Source organism: Buceros rhinoceros, unplaced genomic scaffold (assembly GCF_000710305.1).
Source record: "Buceros rhinoceros silvestris isolate BGI_N320 unplaced genomic scaffold, ASM71030v1 scaffold3439, whole genome shotgun sequence".
Lineage (NCBI taxonomy): Eukaryota > Metazoa > Chordata > Aves > Bucerotiformes > Bucerotidae > Buceros > Buceros rhinoceros.
This window is the reverse complement of record NW_010429632.1, coordinates 167,512-180,330: the sequence shown is the minus strand read 5'-3', so window position 1 is coordinate 180,330 and position 12,819 is coordinate 167,512. Positions and strand designations below refer to the sequence as shown.

At 42.3% G+C, this 12,819-nt stretch overlaps 1 protein-coding gene across 1 annotated transcript in view; it reads left to right on the top strand.

Annotated features, from left to right (window-relative positions):
* The window catches only part of PCSK2 (proprotein convertase subtilisin/kexin type 2), a gene marked incomplete at its 5' end in the record, with an annotated part of 82,928 nt that overhangs the window by 31,913 nt on the left and 38,196 nt on the right, over positions 1–12,819 (top strand). Inside the window, one exon of the mRNA XM_010142693.1 lies at positions 836–873. Coding sequence (XP_010140995.1) covers positions 836–873 — 38 coding nt within the window. The remainder of the gene's footprint in view (positions 1–835; positions 874–12,819) is intronic.

Genomic DNA, 12,819 nt, shown 5'->3' with positions numbered 1-12,819 from the left:
GTTGGACACATGAGGCAGAGTCATGATCAAAATGTAACATGAGATTGGTGGCCATTTCTTTGTGTGTTTTAGCTGGATATTTAGTAGGTCAGTTTATCCCATCTGGTATTTAGTAGGTCAGTTTATCCCATCTGATATTTAGTAGGTCAGTTTATCCCATCTGAGTGTAGATTTGCTGCTTCTGTTGCACCATCTGCTGGGATTTGGGTATTTCACATGCACAGAAATACACCATGCATTAGAATGGGTGTATTCCACACCACTGCCCTGTTACAGTCTTGAGCGCACTACCAAGGCGCGGAGCCTGTGCTCAGGGATTTGCTAAACTGGTCCAAAGCGTTTGGCTTAGTGTTCTCCCCAACTCTAGTTTAGGTAATTTTCTGTCTCCTTAGTTTACCATTTTCAGTGTTTAAAATACTCCTTTTTATGTCTTGTACTGATCCAGTGCCCACTTGTCTTGTTAGTTTTGATTTGCTTTGAGAAGATAGAACTTGCATGAAGATAAATTGTGACTTAAACTAATCTTAATAAGCAAATATGATGTAGCCTACAGAACAGGTCAATAAATTTTGTCACTGAGCTCACCTTTTTGATTGGAACCTGGATTTTGACATCATAAATGATTGAAAGCTCCTAGCTGGGAGTGCATCAGAAGTGGTACACCAGTTTAAAAGTCCACATTTAATTACTGAAGTCTCACTTCAAGCACTTGCATTATTGCCGTGATCATTCTGCTGTGGGTTGCAAAGGAATCTTGTTTTGTTCTGTGATCATTAGAAAATAGTTTTTGAAACTCTTAACCTTTGGTTTCTGTTTTGTCATTATCTTATTGCAGGGATTGATTATCTGCATCCTGATCTTGCATCAAATTACGTAAGTACACGCTGACCTTTTCTGTAAACTGTGAATTTTGTTATTGTTGTAGTCCCTCTGCTACAAAACTTTAAATAATGAGTGGAACAGCAGTACAGCTGAACTGCTGATCTTATAGAGGATACATTTTGCATGGAAAGAAGCAGACTAAAAATGGGACTGCCTGCCTGTGCAAGGAAAGGTGACAAGGCTCTTTGTGGAGGAGCGACGGTGCTGTCTCACATTAAATAAGCTTCAGCTTGCAATACTGGATTTAGGACAGAAATGAGTAACTGGGGAATTGGCTCTTAATGCTGCTATTAAGATGCAGAATGCACCTGTCACTTGGAGGGACACGGAGCTGTGGACTGTGGCAAGGCACGTATTAGCCTTTGAAACCTCCAGAAACAGTTTAGTTTCTTTGTAACAAGTGATTTGATCCAGCACTTCAAAGTGTGTGTAGAGCAGTTTGTGTATTCGCAGCACATGCTGTGTCAATTGATTGTTCCTCAAACCTACCTCAGCCTTCAGACCTCCGGACGAGAGGATTTTTATCTTTCCTAATTCTTCCAGGCTCTTCCCAACCCCTGCTGACACTAACTCCTGTCTCCAGGCATCTACGAGGGCTCCCAGGAGCCATGGGTGGTCGGTTGCCTTTGTGGGATGCTGCTGTCGCACTGTGCTTGTACCGGTCTGGTGGGCTCTGGGTGACAAGAAGCTGTGGCTCCTTGCTGGGGCTGCTCCAGCATCTCTGCTTTGGGTCTTGCTGTTCTCCAGCAGTCAGGGGTTTCCTGAGGGAAGCCCAGTCTTCTTCAGCTGAGCAATGTGGTTTCGTTCCCAACTGCACTTAAATGAAAAGAACAACTGAAAATTTTGGTAAAAACATGAGCCATTTAGACAGAACAGATCCAAAATGAGAAAGAATAAGACAATTGTTTTTACACACTTGCAGTTTGGAAAGTAATAACACACAGGATAAAAATCTCTTTGTTGTTGCAAGTAGAAAAAGCACATTTGGTAGAGAATAAATGGGTATAGAAGGTGTTTACTTTGGATGAGGAATTTGGGAAATAGCTGACCACAGAGATAAAGAGCCACAGACAGTTTCACTCCTTATGAACTGGCTTAGTAACTTAAGAGCAGCTAATTAAACCCTGTGCCCCCACTGCAGAATTCGTTCCCAAGAGCAGTGACTCAGTAGGATGTTCCCACAGGCCGGTACAAATACAGACTTTGTAAGAGGCAGCCTTTTTGTTTGCAGGAATTGTGCTCTGTGTGTGTTCTAGCATATGACCTGGGCAAAGCACACACGTTGTACTCGCTTTTCAGCAGCAGGCATGGACAAAGTGTGTGGGAATATTGTGGTTCTAGACATCATGTTTCAAATAAACAAACAGAAAGGCTGTACACCATGTCTGATAGAATGTCAGATAGGAACAGTTCAGTTGTTAACAGCAAACCTAGGATCATGCCCCAAAACAAAAATAGATTTCTCAGTAATACAGTGTTTTCTTTTTTAATTCTAAAAATATGGATAAATATTTGTCAGGCTTAACAGAAATGTTTTGTCTTTAGAATGGCAATAGTAAATATTCTGGATATTAATGGAAAATGACACAAAGAACGGCAATGCACAGTCATGATGCTAGAAATCAGAAAATAGTGGAGCTGGAGAGAAATCTGAGAGTTCAGAAAAGAAATATTGGATGAAAATGGTGAAGAAAAGCTGTCTGGGCATGTGTACAACAAACCTGCAATAGCAGTCATGGAAGACTTGTGTTGTGACGAGTCTGATCTTGAGATGAGAATCTGAAAAGGTTTGTGTAGGAATGACTTTGTCCAAGCAAGGAGCAGTCCAGTAGTGGAGCCATGATCGGTCTGTGGGGGGACTAAGGATGGTTGTGCAGTGCAAAACGCAGAATTAGGCATGGCTTGTGCAGGGCAGATCAACAGCCAGGCACAGGGGAGAAAAGGCTGAGGAACAAATGGTTGGTAAGAATCATTAAAGGAGCAGCAGAAACCCCATCTGAAAGATCATAGTCTTAGAGATACCACCCCAATGGTTTTAATACAGAAATACAAAACTGTGAGCTACCACACGAAATCTGTGGTTCTAGGCTGTCATAGCACTGGGGTAAAAAAAAAAAAGAAACCAGAAAAAAAAGCATGAGTTTGTATAGAACATCCTTATTGCCTCAGGTTCACTTTAAATTCCATGCTGAATATACCAGTGGATGCAGCAAGGAAACATGCTGATAAATGACCACATTATATGCAAGGGAACCAGTAAAACTTGGTACTTGGTAACTGGTAACAGAACTTGGTAACTGGTAAGAGGTACTGGCATCTGCTCACACAGAGCCGGCTGCAGTTGCTGTGTCTGAGAGGTGGCTGGCTGAAGGGCAAAGGTGACTCCTGCTCCCGCTGCTAAAATCTGCAGTCTCCTCCCTCGCCCATGTACCGCACAGTGGCTGCAGGGCTTGGTTCAGCTGCCCTTTGCCTCCTCTCCTCCGCTCGCTGCAAGGCTGCGCAGGCCTCCTCAGCTCCTAGGAGATGCTGCTCTGACAGCATCTACTGTGTCTCAGAGACCACGGGGGGCCTTTTTTCCCAGTAGGTATTAATTTGGGCATGAACTGAAGACAAAGACTTAAATTCAGGCGAAGAAAACATCAGTTTAGACATAAAAATGCAATGAAATGAGTCTCTTAAGGAATGAGTCGTCAGCCTGCTTCAGGCTGACATAGCAATTGCAGTCACCTTTGTGCAATACCTATATACCCCATGCCTGGTTTTTCATCCATTTGCTCTTTGGGGCAGCTTTCTCTTAATTTATATTTATTTTTAGGAAATTAAAAGCTTACGGCTTATCTTTCTCAAGTGTATAAACGCCTGCATATGCTGGCAATGCCTTTACATCTTGCTTGGAAAATGAGGAGCGATTAGAAAGTCTCCCAAAGGTGATGTTTTTGACACATGAGCATTTTCAAGTCTAAAAACTTGGCGTTGGATACTCAATTTCGTTTGGCTTTTATGTTTTTGACTTGCTGGTTTTCTTGCTTGAATAGTTTAATGGGGGTTAGCATTTAGACAAAGTGGAGGTCAAGGAAGAGGAAGAGCTTTCTAAAGAAAAATCCAATTTGTATTTTCTCCTAATAATAGCTGAACTATGACCTATCATATGGAGTGCACTTCTATCCATATTTTTCTTTGCAGTTTCTGAGCTTTACTGTTTGAATCATCTGTTTATCTTTTTAAGGCATTTTATATACATGGAAATGAGTGTGCCTGCTCACGGTGCTCCCAGCACCCTCTCCCAGCTTGCTGCCGTGTAGCTACTTGCTTTTCTGGGGTCAGGGGGTTATGGCAAAGCTGGAATTTTCCATTCTGCACTACAAATGCAGAGAAACTCATTGTCAAACATCATATTTTCTTCCAAGCCTTGGAAACCCTGCAGAGGTTCAGCCTTCAGGAAATTATTTTTTGCCCACAAAGAGTACCCTTCATTATGAACTGATGAAAAGCTGAACCCTAATATACTCCATGGTTTTCTTTCAACTCAGCCTCTATATACAAAGCCAGCAATTTTCAGGGCTGACTTCTCCAAGGCGTAACATCTGAGTGAGAAGGAAAAGTGAAGTAACAAGGTCTGCATACTAGCTAAGCTTAATAAAAGAGAACAGCAGCAGTATGTGATGTATGTTGTTTTAAAGAAAAACCTAAGAGAGCAAATGGAGATTTGTTGTGCCACAGCAGAAACATAAGCTGATCTCTCTCGTATTGGTTTGTGGTGTGGTGCTTTCATAGTTGGCCGGTGCCTGCTGGTGAAGGTCAGCGTAGCTGCGTTCTGCCGTTTACAGCAGCAGGGAGCTGATCATCTCATGTAAATGGGTTTGTCCCCGATTAGCAAGAGTGAAAAAAGTCAGGATCCCACCAAGAGACTCAGGCCACGAGTAAAAAATTGCTGGTTTCAGTGCCTGAAGTGCCTGAGGCAGAAAGCTGGTTTAAAAAAAAGAACTGGGGAGAGAAAGAGAAGACGACAAACGTTTACTGCAGGAAAAGCAGGGGTGACTGTGAATAGGTAACTTTTTTACAACATGTATGTCCTGGTTTGAGTTAGAACAGAACTCCTTCTGTTCAGTGATTTCACTCTTCAGCTCAGTCTCTCCTCAGTGATGGCACTTTCTGAAGGTAACGGTGTATTTTTGCAGACAGTGTCTGCTTCTAGCAGCAATAACGTTTGATGTTCACAGTTACTGCCAGGGACGGGGATAGAGACAGGCTCTGGCTCACACTTGCTCCTGTGCAGACCAAGGTCTCAGCTAAACCCTGTGTCCCAGGTGGGGGTGCAGTAAGTGAGAGGCTGCACCTGTGGGGGGGAGCAGACAGGACAGGTGACCCTACGCTGACCAACAAGGTGTTCCATCCCACAGACGTCATATTCAGGACAAAGCTGAGGGATCACAAGGGTCCAGCTCTCCTCTGCAATGGTCTGTGTCTGAGGAGGGCTCTGTCTGTTCTGCCTTTGATCCCAATCTGTGCATTCCTGAACCCAGTTCTGGAATCCAGCTCCTGAACCTGGTTCCCATCTGCTGCTGAGTCCAGTCTGGGCCTTCCCCAGTGCTTGTCCACAGCATCAGTGGTGACAGTGACATGACTGCCATCAGAGGGGTTGGGTTTGGTATCGGGTTTGTATGTATTTGTATATATTTCCTTTCATTGTTACTATTTTTATTAAAGCTGTTTTAGTTTTCCAAACTGTAAGTCTCTCTCCCTTATGTCCTTTCTCTTTGAAGGGAGAAGGGCTAGCAGAGAGCATCCGGCATTCATCTAGTGGCCAGCCCAGCCCTAACCTTTGACCATGTAAAATGAGAATCAAACAACAATGCTTAGTAATAGCAACAGACAGTAACAAAACATCCTCAGATAAGAAACAAGATTTTGAAATCTGTGGGATTACACTGATGTAACATGTGCACAGGCAAGCATGTGGTTGTCTCAGCAGTGCTTCCTTGCTGTCCTTCCCCTAACTTTCTGTCTTATCTTCTCTGTAACATGTGTTTTCACGGAACAACCTTATGTTCTCTCTTCCAAGGTCCTTACAGCTGTACACAGGAAAGGATTTACTGAGCAAAAAAGACCCGGTGTAAGGAATGAGGAAGGACTTTCTGGAGTCACCCCATGGTTCATTGAAGTTTTCTGTCATCTATCATTTCTTATTCAAATGTGAAGAGCACGTGGTCTTACCTGTCTTCTCTTCCCACTTCGGTGACATCTCTAAGTGCAAAGCTCACACAACGTTTCCTAGCTTGTCACCAGCTAATGTGGTACCAGCTGCCCCCACCTTGCTGAGAGGAAAAGAGAAACGTATTTTTGGAATAATTATCTTATCACATAAGCAGTGAAATGTTTGCTGGATGAGCAAAACCAGCATTTAATAATCTTTACAACCATGAAAGGAGTAAGAAATAGTAGAGGCAATAAATTATACACTGCAATACGTGCAGCAAAGCTTAGCAACAGCATAAAGAATCTTTCTTTAAGAAAGTTTGCGTTTCCTTCACTAGCATGAATTTCTGAGTATATCTTGGCCTCCCTGAATGCTACTGAAAGGACCGGCAAATTGTTCTGGAGGCCATGAGCCTGATCTCAATGAGGTACCAGTATAAATCAGCAGTAGCTCCACAAAAATCACTGGGGCCTAGTTGTGGGATTTTGTAAGTTGACAAAGCTCCATTGACATCTGTTGAACCATGCGGCTTTGACCATGATCATCTGCCCCACAGAAATCCCAGCTGATGTAATTTGCCCAAGTCAAATTGAGTTCACATATAACTGGTGGTGAGAAAAACGTTGCCCTTCCAAGACCGAAATTTGTTGGAAACCCTCTGAAGACCTTGAAAAGCTCCCAGTGTCATTAATATCAGCCCAGGGGATCCACAGGGAACATAAAGCCAAACCGTAAGAGAGTCAGGTTCATACTTGCCTGCTGTCAGTGAATGATTTGTTAACTTTATGAGACCAAATTCCTGTGGCATGGTTTTCAAAAGAGCCTGAGACAGTGACGCTGCCATTTCCTTCTGCGTTTACCAAGGGTTATTGAGCACGTGCACTAGACATTTAATTTTGATAAACCTTTACTGCTAATACATCAAAGGTATTTTACGGGCAAACTCTGCTGGCCATTGTTGCTTGTACCTGTTTTTAATTGCAGTGTTGAAATAACACATTATCAAAAAAATAAGGAACAGATCAAACTGTTTCAGATGTTTCAACACATCACTAATTGGATTGGGGTTGGTTGGTTTCATTTGTTTGTTTGATGTTGCTTTGCAGTTGGGTTTTTTGCTAATAGATTTTCTAAAATAAACACTGGCATAACAATTAAAAATGATCAGCCCAAACGTGGGATAACTTCACAATACCTCCTTCTACTAACACACTGCTTGATGGGTGCTGTTAAAGGAGAGTGTGGCAGAAGTTTCATCAAGAAATGGTTGAGACAAAATGAAACCTCTCTTTGGCCGGGACAGAAGGATGGATGAATTGTTTAAATGCCAGGCTGATGGTGCCTTAGCAACCAACACTGATGGCCTTCTCTTGGGCCTTTATGCTGCTCAGATGGCTTCTGGCAGCTAGGGGACTGGTTTTAGCATTTAGAAGATGATCTTTCAGGACGTGCAAGTCAAGGAATTTTCACTGGCATAACTTAGAAGTTACTGGGAAGAGAATGGAGTTCTCTGTTTCAGGCTTGGCTATTTTTTTTTTTTTCTGTTATTCTGTGCAGAATCAGCTTCTGGGCTCATCTCTCTGGTTTGTGCCTTCTGTTTTTTTCTCTGAACATCTGAAAGGCTGGAAACAAGATGGTGCCAGACAAACAAGGTTCTCTGTATACTTGGGTTTGTCACCTACAGAAAATGCTTCACATCTTGGAAAGCATAATGGGATCCTGCAAACAGCCCTCCCCTGCTCCCAGCAGTAACTGTTTCTGCAGGTGTATGTTGCAGTGGTGCTCACGTACGGAAGTCTAAATAAAATGACTGTACAGATCCTCTTCCCTCCTACATAGCCATGGTGCCATGTAGAGGAGATGTCAGTGTCTTCTTACCTGATGAAAGATAAAACGTTTTGTAGTCATGGATGTTATCACAGCCTTCTAGCTTTCAACTCAATTAAAAAGATGGAACCGCAAAAAGGATTTGAAGACTGTTTCTCCTCTGGATTATTTCATGTGGCCAGAGGGCATAGAAAGAGGTTTTTTCTGCACAGAAGGCCACAGCTTGGGAAGGAGGTGTGAGTGCCTTAAGGGGAAATGATTTGTGTCACATACAGACCTGTGTTTGCAGCTGAAAACTGGATTGCTCACACTGAAAGATGCTATGCTAACTGCTTTGCTGAAGCCCATTGTGAGAGATCTGGACCCTGAAAGCTTAGCAAGTTCTGGGGCTTGATGCTTAGCACCATCTATACAGCTGGAGCTGGCGTTGCTCCACTGATGTTGGTCTCTTCAGGAGGATGCACTGATTTATACTGGCTATAAAATAGCCTCCAAGTACAATTCCTTCGGAATCAGAAAGATGCTAACATAGGGTACTTGCGTTTGTCTGAGATTCTTTTCAGAGCAATGGATACTGCCAAAAGTTTCCATCTCCTTCCTATGTTAGAACCACCTTGAAAGGGATAATCTTCAAGTTAAATGCATGCCTGGTGTGCAAGCAATGTGAGATGGTGCCAAAGACAGTCACTTTGCAAGCTAACGTCTACACATTGCCTACAGTGTTTATTTTTCTCTATGATCAATGTACTTAATTAATCAGCTGCACACTGAGCAAGTGCAAGGTGGCTAATCACTTTAATCATTAAGGAGTAGTATTAATTTTCACTTAAGGCATCATCTGTGGAACGTAAATTAAGATTGCCAAAATGAGAAATGCACAGAGGTGGAAGAGAGCAGATAAGGACATTTCTGCATCAGTTCTGGCTGATGCTTTTGAAATTGGCTTGTGCCTCTCTCCAGGGTTTCTCCAAGTAAGTTCTATGGAAATATTTCCTTCTTTTATTTGGGCAAGAAAAGAGGAAGAAAGGTGTTAGTTTTCATCGTTTGCTGTGGAGGGACCTGGCATTGATTTGTTTTGGTTTTTTTTATTACCTCCCTTCCTGCAGACTAATTAGCCGGTGGAATTGGCCAGAAATCTTCCATTAAAAGAGTATTTTTGCTAGTCAAGATGAGTGTTTTATAAAATCAAAGTGAAGTATTTTGATTTAGGATCAGCTCAATCTCATTTTAAATATTTGACTTCTAGAGCATGCCAAATTAAAACAGTAGCAACAAAATCCCTCTCTGGTACATGGTCCACTTGGGAGAACAGGGTTAGATACAGAGTCACCTGGAGGCAGTGTGCACCATGGAATCTTAAAACTGAAATCCACAAAATGCAATAAAGAGCATCTGCTACCCCAGTGTGAAAATACCACATTTTGGATTGAAAAAGGGAAAAACATTTTTCCATTTGGAAGCTTTTTTTATTTTGTTCAAAGAATAGTTATTTTAACTGCTCATACTATTTAAGACACTAAGCAGTGCTGAAATCCCTGAATATCCATCAGCACTGAAATGGAACTTAATTAAAAGTCATACTGTAGTTAGATTTTGGCTACCAGGGTGTCACCAGGGAAGTCTATATTAGATGGTGCATGTGGGGAACACTAGTCCCTCACAGAGCTTCATCAAAATTTGACAGATGTTAGGGAGAGACGTTCAGGCCCAGTGATGATTTTGGCAAGGAGAGTCTCAAACCCACTGTTAACCAGTGGGCAGGCAACTGGTTTTTAAAGGAGAGTTTTGGCCAAGCCCTTTGGATAAGCCAGACTTGCAGAAGAGTAGAGCAGGGAGGCACGAGGAGTCTGCTTTCTTCTGCAAAACCATAATAGCCTAAATACAGCAGATGAAGCTGCAGATGATCTCCAATACTTGAAACACCTCTCCTTCACCGTGCCTGTAAGTTAATTTGGTTCATCTGAAATTAATCAATTTTTTTCTGTCCTGTCAGTTCATCTAGACGTGGTTGTTTTGCTTTGCATTGTTTGGTTTTAGTTGTATGCATTTATGTTCTCCATATTAATATTTTAGTTCTCAGTAGCTATGTAGGTGGTTAAGGTATTTTTAAACACCTGCCCTATTTCAGATTGCTTTGATTTAAATATAACGTTCTTCATTTCTGTTGCATTCCCAACAGAAGCAATGAGCATAATGAAACAATAGCAGTGCGCAACGTCTAATAAAACGTTGGCCTCATCGAAGTCACCGGTAGTTTTTCCATTAAGTTCAGGGCAATCAGAACTTTGGCAGATCATATAAATAACAGGATTCTGATGTTCGTTGTACTGTGTATTCCTATTTTTTAATCATGGCAGTAAAAGGCATAGGGGTCCTAGCTTCAACTGAGCAAATAGTGATACCAAGAGCTGTGGAAACATGACTGCCCGGGGTAATCTGTTTGACTGTAGAACAGGAGCCTCTTGCAGTGTTGGTGAAGGTTACGTGGCGATGGTAGTGTGCACCTCAGTCACACCTTCCCTGTGCTGTCCTTACTCATAAGCTTTGATGTAGATTGGGGAATGTTGGGAATCTTCTGCAGGTAGGTTGTGGTCAGGATTTTATTAAAGGAGGTGAATCTCTCCTTGGATATGTATGAGGGAGAGCACAAAGGCTGTGCTATGTTCCAGGCCTTCATGATTTCAATGCTAGGACTTGGTTTTTTTAGAATTACTTCTTGTGAGAAACCACATCACTTTAATTCAGTGGCACTTAACTCAGTTGCAGAATTAGTCAGCGGCGATACCTTGTCTGAGTGATGTAATTGTGAGTCTCTCCTTCAGTCAGCTAATGATGTCTAGGACACTTCTTAAAATTATAGATCCAGTAAATTGCTGTGAAAACATCAGCTCTGGTCAGATATACTAGTCTTAAAAAGAAGAACCTGGGATGTTCATGTACTATTTAAATAAAAGCATAAACACTTGAAAATGTAGTATGTGTGGATTTACATGAGAATGGCTGTTCTGAAGATCTCACCTTCTGTCCCTGAAAGTTTGGATTTAGCTGTCCACTGGTTTTGTCAATTCCACATGGAATAAACAATGCAAAATTTTTAATTAATGGGAAAATCATATAAATTGGTCCATTAAAATGCCTGAGAACCCAGCATATCTTGACAGATATTAGTCACATTATTAATACTCTCCATGGATGCTCTCAAACTGTGCTAATGAGGTAAGCATGAAACTGGAGTAAAACAGAATAGATCTTCAAGACCTTTTAACTCTAAGATGATGTCAGTCAACCTGTGTTTGCTTTTTGTGACAAAAAGGAATGTAGGTAATAGTTTGCATTATGTTTTTTGAGTCTCTTCTCTGAAATTTTCAACTCCTTTCGTTTCATCTACAATGTCACTTTTATGTGTCCATTCATCTTCTTCCATATTCATGCAATTCAAGGTCAGGTTGGACGGGGCTCTGAGCAACCCGATCTAGTTGAAGATGTCCCTGCTCGCTGCAGGGGGGGTGGACTAGATGAGCTCTGAAGGTCCCTTCCAACCCAAAGCGTTCTATGAATTCAGATAAAGCACCAGTTGAGCAGTTGTTCACAGTTTCTTCTCTTCAGTTGAGAAACATTTCAGAAGAAGGGAAATGTGCAACCACTTTTCTGTCTCATCTGATGTTACTTTCATTTCCTCTGTATCGCCAGAATACCTCTCCCTGTCCTCCCCTCTCCATAGCCACCACGGATGAGGTCAGTCTGTTGTAGCCAGCTCCCCAAACCAGCTGAGCCACTGTGATATCGCTCTTTGCAAAGCCGCGGTTTGCCTGTTTTGTAACTGTAGATTGTTGTAACCCGTTGAAGAGGTCTTCCTTAATATCCTGCCAGGTTTGTTTTATGAGTGCCGTCATAACCACATGTCCAGGATTCCTGCACTTTGCTGATAACTGATGAGTTTTAAATGACTCTCACTGCGATGCCTTTGTGGTCACAGAGGGTGATGTGGGTGCTGGCTCCTGTTAGCCACATACAGCAGCAGGGAAGCCTTTGCTCTCCCAGTGCAAGGGGCTGCTCTTCACCCGGACCATGTCATGCTAAACGACTGAATATGGGTGACTGCTGAGTTTCTACTGCAAACTCTGTGCTATAGATTTTCTTGCACTGGTGGAAAAAAATTGTCCCTTATCCACCACACGCCCCATAAGAGGCCTCTATGCTGGGTGTGATCTGAATCCTGCTGTGTTTGATGGGAGGCTGTGGCTTAGGCGTGTTGACAGGAGGAAGAGGACTTAGCTGCCCTTCTCTTCCAGCTCATCCCTCCAAGAGGCTGGAAGTGCTGGTGCCATCAAAACTGCAAACACAGCCTTTACCGCAGCTCAGCAGCCAGCACGTATTTGATGTACTGGCAAACTTGTCAGTTATTTCTTGCTGGAATATAACTAAGAGTAATGGACCTGAAGCTCATTTCTCTGCTGCCAGCTTTAAACTGCTATTACTCTCTCAACTTCAGTAGGTCACACTAATACATAATCAAAGTATCTGAAGGGGGGGGATCCATATATTGGAAGAGGAATGTGGGCCACATTTTTCATAAAATAGAGCACTAAAGTAGATGAAATGTGTGTTCACAGCATTTTGCAGTAAGAGTCATTGCACAATTAGTTTTGCTATTACGATAAACAGTCCAGTGGCTCGTGTATGTATCTAGCTGCTCAGATGCCAGTGTTTTTCTTTTTCTCCCCCTGAATCAAAGAAATCAAGTTCATTCCATAGTTTGAAGCTTTAAAGCTTTACATTTGTTACTTGCCCTGGAAATCTTCCACTAACTAGTTGCCTAATTTATTTTTATTTTACTAATTTAATTGTCTTAGCAATATGCCTCCCTGTGAACATTCAGTGCCCCCCCCCCCCGTTTCCTTTAGGATACGTTC